Source organism: Atractosteus spatula, chromosome 2 (genome assembly GCF_055471065.1).
Source record: "Atractosteus spatula isolate fAtrSpa1 chromosome 2, fAtrSpa1.hap1, whole genome shotgun sequence".
Classification (NCBI taxonomy): Eukaryota; Metazoa; Chordata; class Actinopteri; order Semionotiformes; family Lepisosteidae; genus Atractosteus; species Atractosteus spatula.
In genome coordinates this window covers 18,083,583-18,108,790 of record NC_142707.1, presented here as the reverse complement: position 1 = coordinate 18,108,790, position 25,208 = coordinate 18,083,583, and the positions used below count along the sequence as shown (strand labels likewise).

Genomic DNA, 25,208 nt, shown 5'->3' with positions numbered 1-25,208 from the left:
GCATCTCTGCAATTAAATGGATAACTCAAAATTTAGTTCATTTAAATTGCTTCTTGGCACAACCCATCATCTATGTAAAGGCTATGCAGAAACCCTATCTGTGGATAATACTGTACTTGAGTTTCAATCTAAATTAAAGAACCTGGGGGTGATACTGGATCCAGACTTAGACCTTTGCCCCCACATGTGCAACATATTGTCAAAATATCATTCTTCCTCCTTAGAAATATCACCATACTTTTTCCTATGTTCTCACTATCTTTTGCTGAAAAGTTAGTCAATACTTTCATTTTCTCTCATATTGATTACTGTAACTCTCTACTCGCTGGAGTATCTAAATCCACGTTGAACAAATTATAGCATGTCCAGAATTCGGTCTAGTGTAAGTGATCATATCACTCCTGTCCTGGGGTCCCTGCACTGGCTTCCTGTCAGGTTTCATGTCACCTGTAAGGCTCTGCATGGCTAGGCATCTCAGGACCTGTCTGAGTTACTACTGTCCTACTCCCCACCTCGCAATCTTAATTAATCTAATTCTCGTCTCCTATCATTCCCCCAAGCCCATCTACACTCTGTGGGTAACAGGGCCTTCTCTTGCTATGTCCCTAAGGTCTGGAATTCCATTCATAAGGATATCAGAAAGTCACCTTCCCTGAGTTCTTTCAAATCTAGAATCAAAACTTTATTTTTTAGAAGGGCTTTTATTTAACTAGTCCTTTGTCTGTTCCTTTGCTTCTGTATTCCAAACCCCCATCTATTATCTTTCTCACTGTGTATTCTTTATGTTCTGTAAAGCACTTTGAGAAGACACTTTTAAAGGTACTATATAAAATAATTATTATATCTCCAAATTATCATCAACTGTAGCATATATCCAAAGTCAAATAACTACTTTCTCTTTAGTAAGTCCTTTACAAATTCCTATAATTCTCACATTATCATTCATACTACGCTTTACACTTTTGATAAGATTTATCGTTTGTCCAATTTTAAATATCTGACCATCTCCTTCTTCGTACATTACTCCTCATAATGTGAGATTTATTGGAGAATACAATAAAATATCATTTGCGCTCCATGAGTTAAACAATTGAAAAACACCCACCGAAAACCAAACATGATTTCATCATGGCGGAGATGGGCATCGTCGTCAATGGACAAGATGGCCTCTGTCTCTATTGAGTCCCATGGCAGGAAGCGGTTGTTAAGACTGTTTTTCTCTGTCTGTACAACCTTGGGATAGAAGCAGAGGCAAGAACTGTATGAACCTCTCAAAAACGCACAATATTCCACACAAATTCAAATTTAGCAGTAACTGTCAACTGACAAATTGCTATACTTATTGTTTAACACATTGAGATAGACACTTTCAAAATCTGCAAATATTCATAGAAGCAAGTAATGCTTGCTATGTACGGGAGATCTTGTATCTATTTATTTGATATCCTCATTTATCTAAGGGGAGCTAAAGGTCACCTGCAAACCTGGTGAACCCACTTAAAACTCTAAATTTGTCATAGAATTGATAGCATATTGCCAATTTTACGATGAACAGATTTAACGTGAAAATCAGTTCACAACCAAATGATCTGAAATACTAATGACAGATATTGTTGCAAGTCCCAATTTGTAAATGTAAATCTTTTTTGCCTTGTTTCTTCTTTCCACATGACATTAACAATTTTATCACTGCTCTTCACTGCTCATACAAATATCTCAGTCTGACGTTGGAGCTATTGGGTGTTCTCACTTTCAAATGACAAAAATGTTGGGTGTCTTCTGTTCCCTTGGTTGTTTGTACAGAAGCAACAAACAGTTGTGATAAACATTACATTCTTGTCCACAAAATTAATTAAATCTTCCAATTACTTTCAATAACTGAACAGTTTTATTTTAAGGTGGAAAGTTGCACATACATGTAATGTATACATTTGTTTTTGTTGTACGGGTCAAAATATTCTAAGATGCAATCAGTCACTAAAGCAGGAAAGAGAAGGCTGTTCTGAGACCAGGAAGGCTCAAAACGCAATAAGAAAATAGTGAACAGAGGTAGGACAGGAACTGCCTCCCAAATTATTTAACTTTTTTGCCAACTTATTCAAGCACTGATTATCAATATAAAAGCAGTGTAGACAAATAACTGGAATGCATCTTTACTCTTACATAAAATGTGACAACAGGGGAGTAGTCAGTAAGCACATCACCACAAGGTGCTACATAACTACATAGGTGCTTTTTACTACTGACTGAAGTTTGAAAAGCTCTCTCATGAGTATTTTTGCTGGTGTTTCAAGATGGTGATTCACAGCAGCAGATAAAAGAGTGCCTATTAGCAGCATACTACCCTCCATTTGTTTGAAAGCTGTTGACAGATTTTCAGGTTTTACAATTAAATTTCCCCATCAGCCAGCAAATAATATCCTTAATGGATGAATTAAATAATGCACATTATATAAATTTTGAAATAGCAAATGCATCCACAGAACAGAGGATTACATGCTTACATAGTTTTGCCAACACTGTATATGCTTTGACATACAAATTGAGCATAATGTGGAATTCATGACATTCACAAGATAGAAGAAACAGATCACAAGACATTTTGATCACAAGATGTCATTTGTTGATTAAAAAATGCAGTGAACAGGATCTTGGGGCCACAAAACATTTCTGCAATCTTATCAACTATGGTCACAGAGGACTCCCACATCTTCTGGCTTTCTTTCCAACTGAGCTCTTAATTACTTATTCAAGACTTTACTGAACTATTTTTAGACTGTTTTCCTTGTTCAATTCTTATTACATAAAATGTTCTGCTTCAGGCACACTGCTGCCAAGAAATTTAGCAAACAAAACTGTTTAGTTGTTCAAAGCTTTTTAAATAATTACTTGACTACAGCTTTTTAAAACAAATCTTTAAAAGGTTACCAATGTAATAATGTACTAACACAGGTGGGAAATTCATTTTTTCAAACACTACTTTAATAAACAATCTAGGTTATGAAGAAGCCCATACGCTGAAATTCCAGACAACTGGCCAATGAAACAATATTCCAAAATAAGAACAGTTCTTAAACATTACACTTGGTACAGGGATAATGTCAATTCACACCCCCTGTTAACTTTAAAACGGAAAAAGATCAGCAGAGATAAGAAACTTTCTGGGCATATATGTAACCTCTCACAGGACTGATTAGTGATTTGATAAGGCTAAATCAAGACATCTAGCTACATTTAAAATATAGCTTGAAGGTCTGAGAACATTAATTTTAATGACTGAAACTTTGATTTAATTTCAAGTTAGGGTGATAAAATCTGAGCAATGCCCTAATTAATGGATTTTAAAAACAAAACTACTAAAGATTGAACATTTGAAACTGAAACTGCCTTTTCAGTTTTATTTGCATCATCTTCAAAACCTAAAAAAATGCAACACAGCTGTTGTCTGCCCTCAGATGAACTACTTCTGTGTTCTATCAATCCTGCTTTCACGCAACTTCCTAATTATAAAGAATCCAAACACAAAGCTTAAGTACTAATCATAGGAGTATTCTAGTGTCCTAGAATTGCCATGCCTCATTAACCACTTGCTTAATGTGCTTACAATTTCACCACAGACACAAACATATTAGAAAAGATTGTAAATATGAGAGTGAATTTGATCTGGAATGCAACAACAAACATCTGAAACCCTTAAGTGGGAAGTGCTAACACAGCCATTTTATTTAATGCGGGCTCCCTTAACACTTACCACAATCGGGACTCCAATATCAGGCCAGAGGAGATCATCAGATGGTAGTTTGGGAGAGTTCCAAACCACCACGACCTTATTGAGATAAGGCAGTCCATTAAGCCTCTCAAGAGAGTTCATCAGCACCTCCTCCCTCTCATAGGTCAGCATGACCACAGTAAACTGCTCCCGTGGCACATTACCACCAAGAGCTGCCTGAAACTCTTTTCCAGAGCCACCTGCACCTCCTCCAATAGGCCGAAACCCTGTCCCCGAGCCAAGGAATTTGGCTTCTGAGGGCAGGAGGGGGTCCAAGGGGGTGTGGGGAAAAAGATAGAAAGGCCCTGGAGGGCGGTTCCAGGCACGGTAGGTATCAGCTGCCGTGAAAGTGAAATTGCGTAGATAGCGAGGAGAGGCATAGGGTGGCTCCGTTTCCACTGGTCCAAGGTCCAGGTCACCATTGTCTGCCATATTGGGGTCTGTCCCTGCTGCCTTTCCCGCTTTATGTGGGATTTCCTGGGCTGGTTCTTCACGGATAGGGGCAGCAGGGATCTGGATACGAGTCCGAAAGCTGGCCAGAATTGTTCCAAACACATTCTCAGCAGTAGCAAAGTAGGTTTCCCAGAGAAAACGACCTTGGCGACGCATTGCCAGCAAGTCACTGTCAGAAATGCTACGCAGAAGGAAGTGCACCTCAGTGATACGTGGCTTGGGAATTATGAGAGCTGCCTCACTCCAGCGGATCATCTCATGGTATGGTAGCCTGGACTGATCACCGAGTACAACTGGGATGGCGCCCACTTCTAATGCCTCAAAGAGCCGCATATTGCAGCCAGCTGAGGCCACCACCTGACTGTCCCCTGGTGCTATAACCAGAGCAAAAGTAGAGGCTTTTAACACTTCCAGCCTCTCCTCCCGCTCTCCACAGAGTGCCCACTCAGTTGGGAGACTGGCACGAGGACGATTCTTACAGGTAAATTCCACCAGTACTTGGTCTAAGTGACTGTCTTGCACAGCCTTAAGTGTGCCTATAATTCGATCATCATAATCCGCTGGAGGATCACCTTCCATCTCCTCTTCAAATGAGCGCGGAGGTCCTTCTTGAAGGCTGCTTCGCAGTGACTCCACTTTTTCCCCCTGGAAGCTGAAGAGGAATTTCCTCTTTACTGGAACCTGGGGAGGAACCTCTAGGAAGTTTGGTTCTGAAAGAGCATGAACCAATGGTGATACGACTAGGTCAAAACCAGCTCGGTACTGACTCTCTAGGAATGTAGACTGGGCAATAGCTGCTCGACCAGTACTGACATTATAAAGGAAATTCTGTGTCATGGATTTTTGAGAGAGATGCACCAGTAGATGGTTGTGTCCATCTGTCCTCCAATATGGCAATGCATGCAGCTGCTTCTCCAGATCGACTGGACTTAAGGAGAATGGTTCCTGTAACTCCCCAACCAGGACCACATACAAACAAGCGATGCTGGGGTTATCTGTAACATATATACTGCTTTTGGCTGATGCTGCAAAAGCTTGCTTGACTAAAGGGTCCAGACCTTCGCCCCAGGGATAGCTACTTGTATCATAAACATACACAGGAAAACCAGATGTCAAAGGACAGCGTGAGTAGTCAAAACAGGAGTGGAGTCTACACGAGCGTATGGATTTGGGCAGAGGCAACCCAGTGTCATCCTTGTCAGGCAGAAGGCGGACTGGCAGAGAAAGCTTGGGCTGGTTTTGGGCCATGAGCTCTTTATATGAGTGCTCTGTCTGGCTGATGACATTTTTGAGCTGCAGGAGGTCCTGCTTGGCATTTTCAATGCTCTTTTTGCAGGCCTCTATCTTCAGGTTGAGCCTAGCAATCTCTCCATTCAATTCCTGCCGCTTGGCTTCCAGCTGCAGCAGCTCCTCGCTGACCGACTCGCGGATCCGACACAGATCCTGCACGTGCTTCACCTCACAGAGCTCATTGCCTGGGCGAGGCCCAAAGATTCGCTTACCAGCCTCCTCAGCCTCATCGATGGTAGTGAGATAATAATGGGCGATCAACGGGAAGAAGACCAAGATTATGAATAGGGTGAAACTCAACCAGGTCAGCCGTATCCTGTTTGACCAGCGCAGTACCCATGGCTGGCCTCCATTCCCCGAACTACCACCGTTACGAAGCATGGTATACCCCGTCATGTATTCTGAGTGAGGAAATATTTATAGGTATGCATTGAGTAAGAATCACGGTGGATCCGACGCCATACCAGAGTCTTAATTAGTTCATTTACAAAAGTTATCTTCCTTTTCCTGGCTAGAATATTTAATTTTAGATGTTTTTCCTCTCCTTTCTATTCAGTTGCTCGTTGACAGACACTAAAAGAAAGGAAATTTCATCTTTCTCTGTTTTTTACAGCTGCTGTCCACTCTGTCCTGCTCATGGTCAAAATAAGCAGCACGCTTGGTCTCTTGGAGAACAAAAAAAGCTGCCTGTCTTTGACATAGGGGGAGTAATATCCATAGTAACAAGATAGTCTGAGCGGAAGATGGCAGTCTGTAGCCATCAAACTCAACATCATGGGTCTGGTGCCCGTTGGTTAGGAGAAGCCATGATTAGAAATATTGATACTGCGCTGATTATGTCTATCTCTTGCCACGTTCTCAAGATTCCAAGCCTGGAAAGGAAAAAGAAGCAGAAGATTAATGAATGCACTTATTTCTATGATTAAAGACTAGGACATTGTTACACATTATCCAATCACCACTTTATTTTAACTTAGCATATTCCCTTTGCCAGGATGATTTACAACTGCATACAATCAATGCAATAAGTGGATGTAATACATCATAATATAGTAACAATAAATCCCAAACTTAAGAATATATCTGTATAAAGATAACATAACATAGAGGGACATATAGCATCAAGTACAGTGGTAATTACAATGTGTCAATTGGAACATATAATTTAACATCACAAACTAAAGTGCATAAAGTACAATAAAGATAAACATAGTATATAGGATACAGTACAGCAATATCAATATCCCAAACACAGAACAAGTAGTACAGCAAATAAGAGGGACTAGAGATCCCAAATACAGGTTAGCCTTAGCAGAGCTGTTCACATGTATCTTGAGAATTGAACTTGACTTCTTTCTAAGATTTGAAATTTGAAAGAAGTGATTCGAGACTTGGCTGCTGAGACTCAGGAGTTAAGACTTTATAAAAATGAAATGCACATTAAACAGTTCAACTGAAGTAATGCAATAGAACAGAAGGTTCACTAATTCAAACACTGCCAGTCATGAAGCTGCAGTTAAATAATAGTCAGAAACAAAGATCCTATACTGTGACTGCACATCTTTTGTGCTGTTTTTGACTTTTTTTTAGCAGTCCAGTGTTTTTTGTTTCAGGATTTTATGTCCTGTCCTGGTGGCTGTAGCCATCTTTCAATGTTTTTTTGGCTTCAGTCTTTTCTGTTTTTTTATTCTAACTTTTCTTTCTATTTAATACATTTCAGAGATTAACCTATTTAATATATTTATTAGATATTTAATATTAAATTTAAAGCAATTTACAGCTGGTCTTTGACCACTGCACATTTGTTCTGAAAATAAAGCCACCTGAAACCAATTTTCAATTTCTGTTGTGCTTTCTTCTTATTGATGAACTTACGACATGAAGGCTTCACGGTTGACATTGTACAGGAGTAACAGGAGACTTGGCTTTTGGGAATTGGGACTTGAATACAGCTTGACAACTCATTTAGAAATTAACTGAAAGTGGGGCATTGCAAAAGTGGACATAAAGAATGAGATTAAATGCAGGGGAGTGATATGATCACAGGTGTTGAAAGTAACACCTCCATGGTTGTGGGGAGGTAGTTGGGGTGTAGTTCTGATATCTGTTGGCAGTTCCACAGGAGAGGGATAAAAGAAGAAATAAACTTAACAGGCACAGTTAAGACCTCTTATCAGCTGCCAAATATTTGTATTTCATGTTTAACTTTGTTTTATCAGTAACATACTTGTAAAATCAACAATTTTTCAACAGCATCATAATAGTTGTAAAAAGCTCCTCATCGTAATTGGTTACATAACTGATATGTGGTCTTCATACATGTACATTGTCATAACTCTCTTGAAGTAAACAGGATACAGACCTACAGCACAATAGCCACACAAAGCAGGAAGCCTCGAGTAAGATGCTAAAATATGAACAAATTAGGCAGAAAGAAATCCTGTCAGAAGCACACTACAAATCAAGATAAAACTGGATAGCAAAGAATTCTGAAATATTAATCACAATAAGGTCTATATTCATAAAACTTTTAGATTGTGTTACTTTTCCAAACCATATTGTGAAAACGAAAATACAAAATAATGTAACAAAAAAACATGTACCCATTTGTTAGTTTTAGTAACTAATAAATTAGTATATTTTTGTATTTTGTATTTTTTGTATTGCCTTAATAGGTGTTAATTTAGCAAAGTGAGTTAAGGCCACTTTTTTCTGCTAAGCAATCAAGATAATGGAGTTTCAAAGTATTTTGCTAACTTGTCAGGTTGCTTACTGACTTAATGATGAGATTCTTTACAAGGTTTAGCTTTCAAAGATTCCTGGGGGTCTCCACAGAGAGTTGAGCAGAACCCAGAAAACCTGGTATCACACCAATTCCAAGATACAAAAACCTATTTGATTCTCACTCAGTAGCTCTGCTCTCCTTAAACAAAACACTTTACAACTTAATGATATTTCCAAGAAAAATATAACATTATTGTTATTTACAAAGTAGCTACTTAAGTAAGTCTAAGATATTAAGTTTTTAATTACTTTTTTCATATTCTGAAGTCTGGCTATAGGTGATTTACGAATTTGTCTTTAAGGGGCAATGGAATACAAGGGTATACATAGTTATATTCATGAATATCAACCTAGAAACCTCAAAATGAAGTCAAGCAAATAAGGACAGAATATTAAATTTAGTGTGGAAATTTAAAGTTTCTTCTAAGTAAGACCTTGAACTCCATTTATTGAGAACCTGTCACAATGGTGCATTGGTTTTTAATATACTGTAAAGAATTCTTTATGCATAGTGTTTCAATTTGGTTTTGCTATCATAGCTAAAACCTATGGGAAATCCTTGTATAAACGTCTTCGGTCTGCAATTTTCATTTTAAAAAGTAAACATACTATGAACATTCCAGACACTAAACACATAAAATAAAGACCTCAAAAAATGAAGAAATATAAACTTATATTCTTTGGCTTCAGCTTCTCAGTTACCGATAAAAATAGAGTTAATATTTGGTAAAGGGAAAAGGTCTCTATTCTTAATGGCTTATTAAATGCATCCAAATCTTTTGAAAAAGACAATGACTTTGTCATAGCTGAGAGCCAAAATACATTGACCCAACAGATGAGCAACTAAGCCATTATAACTCTGCATCTGTTCTGACAGACTGTGCAAAAAAAAAATTATCAGAACCTCAGATTTCATCATTCAAGATATCACATACAGTTAAGCCAGAAATGTTTTCCATCTTAATGGATGTGCTCTTAAACATCTTGAATTATCCTGGAAAATACAGACAGTACAGGCAAGGTTGAGGGCTTGAATTCAAGGTTAGCCCTTGAGTATTAAGTCTGAAACATCAGATTTAAAAATGTCTCTCTAAATTTCACACACTAGAAAGAAATATAAAAAAAACATTTACTTTCTTTTCTCAAGTTGGTTTTTTTTTCAGGGCCTGTTCACTATGTCTACTTTGGATAAGAGACTAATCGAAGACAAAAAAAAAAATGAAATCTATATTATAAAAGCCAGGTCCTTACATGATTTTATTAGCCTTTTAAAAATAAAAAATAGTTCTATAATGATTGTTTTTACTATTATTGAGCTACAGTTAATGCAACACAGATTGTAAATAACCTCTCCAGGCTGTGGGAACCCATCAGACAAGAGTTTCTTTGAACTTCACCTGATTGACAGACAGAACAATTTGATTTTATTCAGCACTGGATCATACATTTGTTCTAATATCTATCTAAAAAATAGTTTCACTGCTATAAAAAAATTATGGTAGGATTTAGAGAATACTGGAGATCACTTGCACGAGAAAGATTTTAAATATGTGATTTATGGCAATCTAAAGTGTAAGGTAGTGTATAATTCGCTGCTTAACATTCATGTCCAGCATGTCCAGAAATTGTTTTAAATTGAGAACAAGTTTAGATATCTGCTTTTATAGTCAATGGAGTTTAGTCCAAAATGAGGTTAAGATTAATGAACAACTGCAGTCGTCCATTTCTCTCCTGAAAATGAAATCCTGCTTAAGTGACAGAGCAAAAACCAGTTGTGTCCAAAATACATCAATAATCATTGTCAACATGCTTCTCATTCCCCTCTAAGGTCTTAGAGAAGCTTTACACACAGACATCATAGAGGCAAACGATGAAATACACTGGGATAACTGCAGCATTCATCCATCCTGACTAACTTGTACAAAAGAGAAACTTTTTTTTTCTTTATGGTGCATCACCCAAATAATAGGAAATATGAAGCTGTAACGATTTTCAATATGTCTGTCTACAAACTACCACTGTAAGTGGTCTTACAAAGACTGATGCCTTGGATTGAATTCTGCACCGTTTAACACTGTAAGATGAATCTTCACCACAGCTGAAAAAAAATCTGCTTTTCTTCAGTCAAATTCTTTTAGTATCTTTTTCACCAAGATATGATTTGTATTTAATAATCTTATTGATACAGAGCCTTAAAAAGTAATTATTCTCTTCTGAGGAGTCTGACAACTAATTGTCTAATTGTGCAACTTATCAAAGTAATTTTACACAATTAGTTGTCAGAGAGATAGAGAATGGCCTATGTTTGTGTACAATATATAGTGGTTCACATTAATTCAATACAAATACTGTACACCTGTCTCTGGCACTCAGTGAGATAGGGAATGTCAACCAAAAATTCAACTGTGAAGACCAAGGAGCTTTCAAAACAACCTAGGGCTGAAGATATACAAAGGTACAGGTCAGGAAAACAGTATAAAAGCTCAAATACTGAATTTTCAAGGACTCCAAGATGAGATGAGAGTTCAAAATAGATGAGAAATAAGAAAATGTCTACGAGTTAACAATATCCCAGTTACACCACATTGTTGGACTGCAAGTACAATCATATTTGTTATAACAAGATAGTTGTGTTTCTGCAAAACACAGTATTATAGAAATTTGTGTTATAAAAACTATTGGTTTAACGGGAGTCAAGCGGTTAGGGGATACCGAGTTCATATTCACAATAAGGAAGGCACTTTTTCTATAGAAATTGTTCATATTGTTTTTCTGATAATTTTAAGCACAAAGTAGTAAAAAAAAAAAGAAATAAAATGAGGTATAATAATCATCAGTATTTACATTGGTTACCGATGAGAATTCTACAGTGGAGAAGGCGAGACAACATTTTTGGTAAGAAAGATTAACAATGCACGCTACCAGGCCCAGCAGCGCAAATGATACATGTTTGTTCTCATAGTGGTTTATAACATCAAGCTTTTGTTCCAGAGTAATAGCTTTCATTTTCTTTTCACTTGCACCACATGCACTATCATAATACTTCATACTCTTGCCGCTGATTGCAACAGCAATATTTATATCAATGTTTCTAAAGAATGAAAATATAGTAGTTGAGTACAAATGCACATTATTCTATATTCCTCCCCACTGATAGCTGATGTGTAGTGAGTCACCATTACATGTAAAACACTGTGAGCGGAGTGTTGGTGTTATATCTTTGATGCATCTGAAGGTTGGGAAAGAGAGATGTCAATGCATGAGAGAAGATGTGTGTATTCCAAGCATGTGATGCTACACTCAGGCTGTCACGCAATTGTTTAAGAATTTGAGTATATGGAAAAGTATTCCCTATTAAATCAATCATGTCATTGCCGATTTGCGTTATAGCAGAAATGACTGCATTGAAAAAAACACATAAAATCAGTTGTGGGGTTGACAATAAAGGATTTAAGGATTTAAGTGGCACTGCAAACATGTGACAAAAGGATTTGTAGTCATATAAGACCAAGTAAAGTGTGTAAAGCACATCATTAAGTCACCACCATCTCTAATGTCAAGGGATAGTGGTAGCAGTAACATGCTATGGGGCCATTCTTATCCTCAAGGACTGGGAAGATGTTTGTCAAGACTGAGAGGACAATGGATGAAGCAAAGTATAGTCAAACCCTGAAGAAAAACCTCCTTCAGTCTGTAAAAGGACCTTTCAGCAGGACAATTGAGACTGTCCTCTGGACACTCAGGACAAACATACAGTAGCTTAACAAGAAGAAAGTAAATGTTTGTGAGTGGTTCAATCAAAGTCCAGACCTGAGTTTAAAAGAAAATATTTTGCACGTAATTAAAAATGATTGTGCATCAACGATCGTCAAACCAACTTGATAGAGCTTAAGACAACACTTGGACGAATAATGTATGGTATACACTGTGGATAGTTTGTAGAAACTTCCCTAAAAAGACTTGCAGCTGTAATTGCTGCCAAACCTGCTTCCACCAAGGAGTTGAATATTTATACTGCTACTTAACTGCTACTTTAACTTCTTTTAGTATAAAATAATTCAGTTTGAACATTCAAGGTTTGATTACAAATGTTTACTTAAAATATTTAACTGTGAAATCCAATTGATACACACTTTTTGGAAATATACAAAAGAAAACCAATGAAAATATGCACATACTCTAGTGTACGCCAGGTACTTCAGACAGAAGTACTTAAGTTAATTACAGAGCCTAAATGGCTGAACAAACTAGAACAAATAAGTGCATAAGAAACATACAGGATCCACATTTAGGAACAAAATAAAAATGCATTAGTATCATCAAACATAATACCATGAAACTATGCAAATGTACCAAAATTAGATCACATATTCAAAATGTTCACAATATATGGGGCACAAAATGCTGAAATGCAACTAGACTCCATTCCTGTACTATAAAATTCTAATTCAAACCTACAAGAATTAATGGTGAACTGCAATCAACCTTACAATTCCTACTGAGGACTCACAAGTCTCAAAGCAGTTCACATTTCAGTTGGAGACTAATGCCTTGAAATTGAGCTTCCCAAGAAAAGGTCAATACTGTACATCCCAGCCATTGCAGACCGTGCAACTATCCTGAGAGAATACCAGCTCTTCCACAGTAATATCTCTGTGCTCAGGATGGACAGGCCACATATACAAAACTGCATTCCTGCTCACTTCCCTAGCGTTGTTTAATAAATACCACTCTTCCACCTCTCACTCTCTTTGAACAGAATGTAAACACCTGCTCATCAAAACCAAACACTGAACAATAAGTCTTAATTTACTTCCAAAGGCTTTTGGCATGTGTAAGAAGGCATTTAAACATATAACCAATATCTACAAACAAAATAAAAATAAAAACAAAAACAAGTGCTGAATTCCACTGTTAATCATTCACACAATTAGACTGAGAAACGTATTGTCATGAAGTCTGAGTGTTATGCTTTCCTTGACGTAATACGGGATGTGAAGGGTTAACTGGCTCTAACCTCACTTGTTGCCATCTGCCACTGAACTGAGCAACTGGCTTTCTGCTTCATCTGTCTGCCATGCACTCAGTGAGCCAATGTCTCCAAGTACAGACTAAAAATCCATCTGTTACTGAATATTTGCAGTGGAAGGCCTTGGGAGGTGTTTTGTTTTTTGAAATTAGATTTAAATTGAATTTTTTTCAACAAACAATCCTATATGGAACACATAACTCTCATATCCAAAGAGGGTTTTTTTTATAACGCGACAGAGAAAAACTGCTACAGCTTAGGCCACAGATGTTCCATCTGTATAAAGTCAAATTGCTTTCTTTCACAGTCTCCTGTGAACACTGTTTCTCTGCAACTCACACCTGCTTCCACTTTAAGCTGGATCAGCTCAGCTGCTGAAGTGCTCTTCTCACTGACAAGATAAAGTGTGGCAAAAGTTTCTATTCTGTTGGCTGCTAAGCTGAAAATCCATAACCCTTCCTTTAAATCAAAGGGATTCCCATATCGTGCTGCACTTTTTCCTGCAGATTACACTAAATAAGAGATTTGTTAAGAATAGATTATCGAATTTATGCAAACGAGAATTAAGTAGAGCTCTCAGCTTTGACCCCAAATAAGGGTATGTTCTGTAAGGATTTAATTTGTCTTTCAGCAGACAAATTAAATCCTTACAGAACATGGCCCTATATATGTAATTCCTGTACAGTTTGGTTCATGTAAAATCTGCATAACTGTGTCTAATTACTTCAACTGTCGATGAACGTATTGAAGTTTAGTCCAGTTACAGTTCCCCATGTGAAATATGTCACGAAACATACATGTGGTTAGAATTTTAAATTCTAAATGACAGAATATAGCAATACACGACATGCCAACATTTTTCATAGTCTTGAAATCTCACTTTGATCCTATTGTCCAGTTTTTTTCAGGTCAGAAGTACCTAATATTGTGCCTAGCAACTTAAACCACATGATGAGACAGGTAACACAAACACATATTTACTTATCCACTTAAAAGGTGAGATAAAAGTATACCGAACAAGAACATCTCAATTCAGTATGCCTTCCTGTTGCTTTGGCCACTTGAGACAGACATACCGAGATGAAATGGGACCAGTGAGGTTTGTAAGAAGGATGAAAACTTGCAAGCAAAATGACCTGAAAAATAAATTTCCAACCTTTTTAAAGATAAGGTTTCTATTTTATACACATAAGTTTAAAAATCTGTTTTATCTGAAGTATGCCTGTTTTAAGGTGTAATTCCATTGGAAGTAACACCTAGTTCAAAACCCATACTTCTGGCTACAAATACTGTACTAGCACCTCTGCATGAAAAGTTCATGGCATTCAACTCCCTCACTCAAACTAAAAGCCAGTATTTAGTCAGGCTCACACAGAAAGTAAAGAGAAATCCATTTTCTTTTTTCTGGCTTTAGTTTTTTTTTAACATTGACACGTTAAATGCCAGGTGAAATCAACTTTTACAACTAAACCTAGAAAAAATGGGATTTTCCGAGAATGAGAATCAAGGGTAGTTTACAAGAGTAATTTATAAAACTTGGTTTGGGTAAACACCTCTTCCTTAATGTAAATTTCAGAGGCCTAGCTTTCTTCCTAGTTCCTGAGATAAGTTGATATGAACAATTTACAAGTAACTGCAAATGTTGGTTCAACTTTTCAAAAAAGCTCATTGTTGTGAAGCATATTTTGTTCTTGGTTAGCAATACAGCTGAAAGAAAGGAGGCTTTCGATTTTTTTCTAAACAGCATTTCTAACAAAAATAATGCTGTTCTACATGCAGTTAACAGGTAATTCTCAATAATCCTATAACCTTTACTCATCATCATTGAACTCATCCAGAGCTGTAATGCGCATTTGAAAAGACAGCCCTGATAGGAACATAGCACCCAGAGTCCAGTTGTAGAATACAATTGTCTTGCTGTTGTCTGACAAGGGACAAACCTGTGGATCAGTGCCTGGGGTTTATCTTCTGGACATATGTGCACACTCAGTCAGATGTGGCTAAAGAGAGATCACGCCCATAGCCTCCTCCAGGCTCAACTATGACAGCAAACAAAACCTTTCTTCTTCAAAGCTCTGGCATTTGGAAAGCTGCTGAGTAGTAAAAAGTCTCTTGACTTTCTGGCGCAACTTCAGAAGCAGGACTAAATGACAGTCCACAGAACTTGTCAGCAGATATCAAAACTAAGGGCTTCATTGAGAGGCTGCAGAGGATGTCAACTGTAAGAGTGATGCCATTTTTACTCCTTTGGCTCAAGAATCGCAGACAGAGTGGGGAGCAGCATTGTTTCATTTTAACAGAGATCTGTTATGCAAAGTGTACTCATAACATGCTTCAGCATTCCGATGGTTTAAAAACATTACAAAAGACAACTTCACATAAACACAGATATTAAACATCTTGGAACTCCAAATTTTTATCCTGTACCATTGGCATCAGCAGTTCATTCCAACCTCTTCAATTCACTTTTCCTGTTTTCATTAAAATGTCCAGTGTTTCTTAAGCTAATTACTTGACTGGCCTTATTTCTAAACCTTTTAACATTAGATGCTTGACAATTATCTGTGATAATTCCATGGTATACTGTATATTGACATTTAGACAGTTTTATAATCCTTTTTAAAATCCTTTTCATTTAGAGCACTATTTGAAAAACACAAGCTGGCAAGCAGTCCTGCCTGACTATACCAGTAATAAAAAAGTTTTCGGATTTTCTAAGTGACTGTGAGACTGAACAGTGAAACCTGATATGCTAAGTCTGGCATGCTGTCTGTCAAGATTCATTACAAGTTGTGGTCTTAAAAACCACGGCTGCAACAAGCCCATCAAAATGAAGATTTGGACCATTTTCATCTATCCCATTAAATCCTGCCAGCACAATGTGCAGGATTCATGAAACATCACATAGTCATAGAGCTTCATTTCCACATTCACCATAGGAGTCACAATTTTTCCCTAAGTGAGCTTACAGGAGTTTTTCCTATTTTCAAACCAGAGGAACTAAAGATCTGAAACACTGCAAAACACTACCTCATGTTCAAGATTTAAACTTACTCATGACAGGTGTATAGAGCACATGTTTTGGCCATCAAATTGGAAATGTCAAAAAGCATTCAAACAATATTTAATTGAATATGCATGGCCAACTGGAATGATACTTGGTATAAATAGGATAGATTAGGTTCTCTGGACTCTTCCAAGCAAATCGCTACCTTAAAAAGCAATGCCAAATACGAGCCAATCAAATTCCAGGTGTGCGTAATGTACACATTTTACATATGGTGCAACATATATCTACATTAGAAGATCAGGAATAATCACAGGAACAGAAACCTTTGCGAATTACAGTCTATGACTGAATGAAGTAAACTGGTCATATGATTTGACTGCCATACTGTATTTGACCTCTGACTAAACTCTTCTGTGTAAAATAAAAAATAGCCTGTAGCTTCAGAATGAATGCAACAGGGTCATAGTTACTCGTGAACACATACTGAAAGTCATACTGTATATGCTAAAACTGAAAAATGGCCTTGCCCATGAAAAGAATTTGTCAGCTTGGCCCCCTGTTGATTACTGCTTGAAGTTAGTTTTAGAAGCCTGAATTCACATGGATTTTACAGTAACAGTCATGTGTGTACACAAGCTCAAAGTGCAGTGTGAATACTGGGTAAAATGAAATAGTATAAAGACAACATAAATATATCAAACAGGCTCCTAACAGCAGTCAGGAATAAGGAGAGGAGGTGGCATAAGGAGAGGAAACAGTCCACTTCCTTAACAGTTTGTTTTCGTCTTATTCAGCTTTCATCTCTATTCTTCCACACTGAACAATTCAGTTGTACCCATTTGTTTCACAAACTGCACATGCAGCTCTTCATCTTGAGTCAGTGTTGCGAATGTTCCTGATTACTGCAAGGTAGTGTGTATCCATCTTGTTCACTAGAAGAGGTTTCTTTTCTGTGGTTGTCAAGGAAGATTAGTGATGTTCCACTAAACATATTTACTTTGGAGCTCAATTATATTTGGAGCATACTTTGGAGCACAAACCTATATTTCTTGCTACTGATAATTTAGTATTTTTAAAGACGTGTACAGAATGTGTAGGATAGCTTTCCCTCTCCAACATCGCGTTCACTTCTTTTCACATTCCTGCTAATCTCAATTTTAGAAAGATTCTTCTGATCTTACTCCGACAGGCTTGGAACTATTTTTTTCTTAAAACTGACAGCATAGCTGATCAGATCATATCAATTGTGCTGGGCCTTGGAAAAGAAAATGGAGTCGATGGTTTGGTCCAGTTTAGCCACAAAATGCTGAACTTCTGATAGGAATAACAGCAGTCTATTTTGACACATACTAAGTCAGTGGTTCTCAATCCTGTTCCTGGAATACCTGTCTCTACTGGTTTTTGTTCCAGCATGACCTTTAAGCACCTTAACTATCAGTGCTCACAGGTACTTATAACTGATCTGCTTTATGGTTTAGACTTTTTTTCCAGCATTCTTTTGATGTTGTTGGAAATAATGCACTTTAGGTAGTTTAAAAAATACCCTCAAGTACATTATTTGCAGCAATTTAACTAAACAGAACCTTATACAGTCACTCCTCTGCTTGCTATTTTCTCTCTTATTTCTGACAATAGAGCTCTTAATAGTGATTTAAGATTGCTGTAGAACAGACACAGATGGCAATAACACTGTATCAGAGAATTCCCACAGCTACTCAGCAATTTTCTTTTTGCATAAGTCAAATGGGTTATATTTCATCGTGCACAGGAGGGCAGTCCTGAAACACTCATTTGTACAGCAAACTCAGTTTTTTTTATGAGCCGAAAGTAAATTTTAAAAAGGTCTCAGAAAACTGAATAGCCTGAAATTAAGAACTCAGACGGAGCAAAAAGCAGAAGACAAGGTTAAGTAAAACCTAGGTTGAGAACAACTGTACAAAGCCATTTTTAAAAGCCTTATCAAAGAGGTAAAATCATTAATGACTATAAATGCATAGATAAGATACCAATACAAAGGTCAAAGGGCGGAGAAAGAAGAATTGTAGATGCAAAGAGTTCATTAGGAGAAAAAGATTAAATATTCAAGACCGACTTTACCAAACTCCATATTTAAATCTGATAGTGCATGCTAAAGATAGTCACATGCTAAAGAAGAAAACTTAGACTACCCAAGAACAGGGAAGAAAATAAAGTGTCTGCAGCAAAGAACTGACAAAGTATCTTGAATGATTACATAATAACTTACTGTATAAGCTCAATGCATCTGAGATATTGCGGTTACTGTCTCAAATGGATACATTAAAGTGAATGTATCCCAATAATTATGATCCCTTTAAAGCAGTGGACTGAACATGATAAAATCTAAGTAAACTATGTTTTGGTCTAATATGATCAAATACAATTTAATGAATTTACCCCAAAATAAAAGTTTATCATATTACTCTCGTGATCACAAATACAAACTGTCTGACTGTTTTCCATACATTTAGAGGACACTGTAAATAACCCATAAAAGCCTTTCTAAAAAAAGCACACACAAAATGGCTATTAAAGGCAGTTTTTCCATTACCCCCCATTTTCCTTTATTTGATATGCAACAATACCTAAAAATAATACACTCAGAATCTGTAGCAAAATGTTCCAATTACCTGTACTGATAACATTTTACTTCCAGTAGTCAGTGGGGAAAAAAAAGCCTTTATTCCATTTCTGTAAAATTTTGGAAACATTAGTTTCATAGAAGGTGATAATTGAGGAGTATTTTGTCAAAGGGGTGAGCAAAGCAACCTCCTACAAGGACAAGGTGTTAATGTTCTGGAACAAAAGTGCAATTTCAAAGAACATTAGAAAAGCCACATGAGGCTCATCTGATTCTTTATCCCTACAATCTCATCGCTGCTACTGAAACTAATCAACACTCCAGTGTAAATTTCCCTTCTTGCCCACCCATGTCTCTGGGGTGGGAGGGAAACACAACACCCAGTGAAGCTGGGCAGAACATGCAAACCTCACATGGAGGCGCCCCAAGCTGTAACTAAACCCAGGATGCTCGAGCTGTGAGACCATGACCACCATTCGCTTGAGCCTCCCCCTCTCCCCACCCAATAACATCAGCACACCCATATTAAAGCAAAGCAACCAGTTCAGGACTGTACAGAACATTCGCTGTGCAAATATATCAATAACTTCCATCACTACTGAGACAACAAAATTGTGTAACGAAGGAGGGGAAAGTGTGGTATATAGAGCAAGTTTTAAATACAAAGATTCTGAGTACAGAGGCAAAACATATTCCTAATTAAGAGGACTTCAAAAGAGATTTGTGGCTATTGTATTATGTGAGATGACCTCTGTGGTCAGAAAAAAAAAAGCGCAAGATACTTGTGTTAAAATGCCCCAAGCGTCTAGCTGACAAATGTCATACTAGAGATATGTAGATGTGCCTCAGCTTTAGTACAACGTGATAATATATACACGGTTCCGATGATTCATGCTCTTTAAAATCCTTCTAAAATTAACCATAAACCTTTCCATACTTGTCAAACATTTAATTATGTATGAGTTTGGTAAATCATATCTGGTTTCATATTGCATCTTATTTTATCCTGTCCAGGTTGGTCAAGAATCCCAAACAATTCTCTACATGTATTATATAAAACATGTATAGGAGATTAAAAGATTTAGCTACTGTTTAACATCTAAAATTGTACTAACAGTAAAAAATTTGGTAAAAAATGTTTTTGTTTATATGTTTTTATGTTTTATATTTAGATTCATTATACACATATAAATTATGCCTGTAGTGAATTTTGAATATTAACGTTAATACTTCAACACTATTGTACTTAATACAGTCCTCATTAAAAACTTCATCCATTTTACATAAACATGATCTGGCAGTCTTTAACAAATTTGCATAATCCGACAGAGACAGAAACAAAAAAATCATGTAAAGAAAATAGTCGAGTCTCGTATCCTCAAAGGCAGTGAGATTAGTCAACCAATCTTAAAAACCTTAATACAGCTCTGTGATATTTCAAAATATGCAAGTTTTAAGAAAATACCACTTACATTTACATAAAAAAACTAAATGGAAATCATGTACTTGTGCACAGACGTACTTTGAAATGCAAAATATTTGTTAAATTTCAAAATCTAACAGAAGTAACACTTATTAAATTTCAGGTACCTGTATTGTTTTGCTCAGATACAGTAAAAGCATAACTGATCTTGCAAAATGAGGTGCTGTGCTACATACAGACTAAATGGATGTGGCGTTTAATCATGAAATGATTCAAACTACTACATAGTCTGTGTTGCCTCCAGCTACAAAATTAATACACTTGTGGAAAGAAACAGCGAGAGGCCTTCGAAATCATGTTCTGTGGATCATATTACATATACGCAAAGGTGCCAGAATAATGCGTCAGTAAATGAGATTTTGTTTCTTGAAACACAACTACAGGAAAGAAAAAAAAACTGTTAAGAAATGCTGTACGGAACATGATAATGTAACGCAGCACAGTATAATCAGTCAAAATAATCTTTGATTATTTTCTGACAACTACCTCTTGGTCCTGAGAGAAAGTCAAAATTGAGAATTAAAAAACAGAGACGAAAGATAATACATTGATTCAATGGTTAATCTGAAAACCCTTCTTTTTCAGTCTTGTTTTGAGATGTTTCAAAAAAGATTTTAATACTATATGCTAATGCTAAATGTATCAAGTGATCTGCGGTTAATATTTCTAATGTGTTAAAAAAAACATTATGCCCAGACACAAAACAAAACCACAAAATTCTTAGCTGACAAAACCCAGGGTGGTTCACTTACATTTTTTCCTCAAGCATGAAATGACAACATAAAGGGCTTTTCCAAAATATGCACAACAAATGCCAGACACTTTACAGTATACATCCTATACAGTCTATAGATGGAAATCTAAAAAAATGCGCTACTGATTTTCCATGATCTCGGAATTGCTGAATTAGCCACACGGAACAGTATCAGGCTTTTTAGTACACACATTTTAATAATTCAAGCTGTAATTTCCAGAACACAAAAAGAGCACAGCCTAATGTACAAGGATGTTATAAAGAGCTTTTTCAAGGCACCTTCCAAAACCTGAAACTTCTTGAAAAGATTTTAAACGCTCTGCTCTGTAGCTCATGAATAAAAATATCACAAAGTAAAACAATGTATTTACCAGCAAATCAAGTTCAGCTGGTCTCTGAAATAAAAATATTAAATGTTTTTTACACTGAGCACTGTTTTCCTATCATTAAGTTTATGATTACTGAAGGATAAATCTTCTGATGATCTTTGTTTCTAAACAAGGTTTTGATCTAGTTATTCCATTAGTTTTTTTTTAAAACCAAGAACCTGACTGAATCACAGTTTATTTTTTCTTTTAATATGTATGTTAATGAGTGGCTGCTTGCCTCCTGATGAAATCACCATTTTTCATGCTGTCTGACCGGAGGTTTGTAGCCTTCTGATATGTAAGAATAAGCATCTGAAAATCGTACTGGGAAGAACAACTGAACAGTGGACTGTGCAGGCTTCTCCAAAAGAGGACTGATGGTACATCTTGGAGCCTAGAGAGGTTCCATCCACCAGATACAATGACAGGCCACTGAAACGCTCACATTTTAAGGTGACACACTGACGATGTGCTGGGTTTCATTGGCTGTGTGTAACCAGCCACTCCCGTTGATTAGTTAACTGGTGTATATTAGCAGCCAGGAGGAAAGGGGCAACTAGTGTACATCTAGGCTCCTGCAGGAAAGGAATAGTGTCAGTGCTTACATTGAAATGTAGGGAGTCTAGATGGCACAGGTGAAGTCCTATGGGCTGCTGTGCTTTCACACCATTAGACAGATGTGTATCTCAGCGGTAGAGTGGGTTTGAAGATTAGGAAAAGTTGTTTTGTGATGTGAAGAAAAGATGTAGGGTGATCTGCATACACAGAATAACCTTGGTATAATATTTCAGTGTTTAGTTTATAAGACTCCAGTGTTTCGATATGGAGGGTGTTTAGAACTGATTAAAGTGAAAGCTAAATATATATTATTTATATAATACTTATTCACATACCTATATTGGCATATTTTATTAAGAATTTCAAAACAACTCATTACATTTTAGATCTAAAATACACAAAAAATGTATAAATAAAGAGGGTTCACAAACTTCTCTTTTGGCACTGCATACAATGCTTGGGTGCTGAAATCCTGTCTGACATTAGATTAGGCTAAGCACTTATTAGACAGTAGCATGCCTGGAGAAACTGCAGTGGAAATTTAGGCAGTCATCCTTCGGGACTCTGCAGTTGATCAAACTGGGATGCACCTCAGTCATGTGGTAGTGGAAATGAGGCCAAGCTTCAAAACCGTTTCATTTTGGCATCTGTCTTTGCCAATACCCATTTTTACTGGGCTAGACCAAAAAAGAACTCCATTACTGTATTTCCCAATGTAAAAGAGTGAAAAAAATGTGGAGATAAAATAGTTACTTAACCATATCTGTTAACCCATTAAACAACCTTTGACACAAGTGACTTATATTCCAAGTTGAAGTGCAACTACTGTCAACAACACTATTGCTCTTTAACTATTTCATATGCAATTCTGCAGGTGCAATTTATTGACAAAAATGCAAATACATCTTTTGATATTCCTTGTGTTGTATAGTGATGTTTGAAATAGACTTACACTATGAAGCAGTTGAAGTAGATATCAAGTCAGCATGAATAGACTGCAAAGGAACAAGTAAGGGTTTATTCCATGCTAAAAAGAGAAGAAAGGAAACAACGTTTCGGCTGTGGAGCCTTCATCGGGTGTGAGAAAGACAGGGAGGTCAGCAGCTTACATAGCAAAGGAGAACAAAAGCTGGGAGTGTAGAGGAAGTGGGAGCAGGGGGGAGGCAGAATGTCGAGAGAGGTGATGAGAGGTGTGAAGTCAAAACCTGCAAATGAATAGAGAGGATTTAAAGGAAACGAGTCTGTCTTTGAGAGAAGGGGGAAGGTGTGAACCTAGTTTTAGGATAATTTTGGTTTAGGATGTCTTTCTGCAATAGGAGTTAAGAAACCCTTCTTTGAAAACGCAGATTTAAAAGAAGATCTATTGTGACAATAGATCTTACATCTGTTGATCTACAATAATGTCCACTGCATTATTTTTGGTATGTTTTAAAGACTGCATAATTTTCCTCATATGTAAGCAACTAAAATCACATTTAAATGGTCTTTTGAGAAGCGTGAAATATGAACTACTACATTTTTAAGTCTTATTGTTTCCTGTGAGAAAAGCTATACAGAACGTGATGGGGGTGATAAGTTTATTTTACTTTTGTATACTCAACTGTAGCAGACCAATATATTATTTGGTCATTTGTATACAGTGAACTATATGAATAGGGGTAGCCAACAAGTTTATAAAACACCCCTATCCAGCAGGTGTTAACTAATTTCTGTAATGAAGGCAACTATTGAATATATGGAACAAATGAGAAATCTGGCATATGAGTAATCACACAGTAGTTATAGTAAGGTTTATAAAACCGCACAAACTCTTAAGACTGTTGTTATGGTCACCTCCACTGGATGAATGCCACATGCTTTTAGATCACATTTTTTGTTGTTCCCCTGCTTTTTTCTGCCTTGTAACATCAGGAAAGGAGAAAGGAAACATAGTGAAAGAGAAAATATAAGTTTCAGTCTGTCAGGTTAAATCTTACGTACTTTGTAAAATGGTTAAAGCCAGCTTTTCCACCATTTTCAGTCACCATCATTGTAATGCATAAGTGAGGGAAGAGAGTTGTCCTAAAGCATTTAATTGCAAATGGAATTGTTTATACATATAAATATAAGCTGACAAAAAAAGAATGTTTGCCTTAACCTCACTTATCTATTAAATAAACTCCATCCGTTTTCAAACATTTTTATCAATCACCTGTTTATTTTTTACCCTTGTCAACAGCATGGCTCAAAAAACCAAAAGTTTCTAATAGTCAAGACTGCCATTCTCATTTCACGAAGGGGAAAAATCCATCAAAAACTACAGCAGGTGGCACCCATATAAGACTTTACATAATGTAATGAACACCTAATTGTTGACAAGAATTTTATTCTAGTCTCAAACACTGCTTCACAAGACCTTCCTGGAGGAAAGGTTGAAATGTTATTATTCTCTTTATCTGGCTTTTAGTACTGAACCCATGCTCATTTAGTCTAACTATCACTTGAAAAAGCATTTAGTTCTACTTTAGTTTAATCTTATTTTAACAATTTGACAGGAGACCGCTTAATATAGGCAAATTACAACTCCACAGTGGAAAGAGCAGTTCTGTCTTGCTGCGGGAGAAAATACAGTAATGCAAATTAAATTGCAATTGTGATATTTGACTCCTTAATGTGATATTCTCTGAGGGTTCAGGATGGTGCTTATCTAACTTTTTAACCCTGGAGAATAGCTGGAAGAGTCAGTATTCACTAGCCTCCTGTAAAGAAAAGAACTTCATACAAAGATAATATGTTGCATTTGTACTGCTTTATGTGCCATAGTTTCTTAAAGAATATTACTTTTAGAAAGAGATGCATATCATTCTCCAATGAATTGCAATTCCCAAATCTACTTTCAGGAAATAATTAGACTTAATAGGAACTGCAACTTAATTAGAAAGACTTAATTAATAATAAGAAAGATCAATATATATTTTACCCTGTAGCAGATCGTATAAGAAATTTCCCCAAAGCTTTCCAGTTTTATAAGTCTGCTGCTCAGATGAACTTAATATATTGAACAGCCCACTTAACAGAAGACTGCCCATTTTTATCTGAAATGATATTCTGTCTCTGACCCCTGACCATCCT

General features: G+C 36.6%; 1 protein-coding gene across 2 annotated transcripts in view; it reads right to left on the bottom strand.

The window, feature by feature from the left end:
* The window catches only part of extl3 (exostosin-like glycosyltransferase 3), a 49,201-nt gene that overhangs the window by 14,670 nt on the left and 9,323 nt on the right, over positions 1 to 25,208 (bottom strand). For both annotated transcript variants that reach the window (XM_088905622.1, XM_088905631.1), the window contains 2 exons: positions 3,752 to 6,384; positions 1,106 to 1,233 (listed from right to left, as the gene is read on the bottom strand). In XM_088905622.1, the coding sequence (XP_088761748.1) occupies positions 1,106 to 1,233; positions 3,752 to 5,908 (2,285 nt within the window). In that variant the 5' untranslated portion in view covers positions 5,909 to 6,384. The remainder of the gene's footprint in view (positions 1 to 1,105; positions 1,234 to 3,751; positions 6,385 to 25,208) is intronic.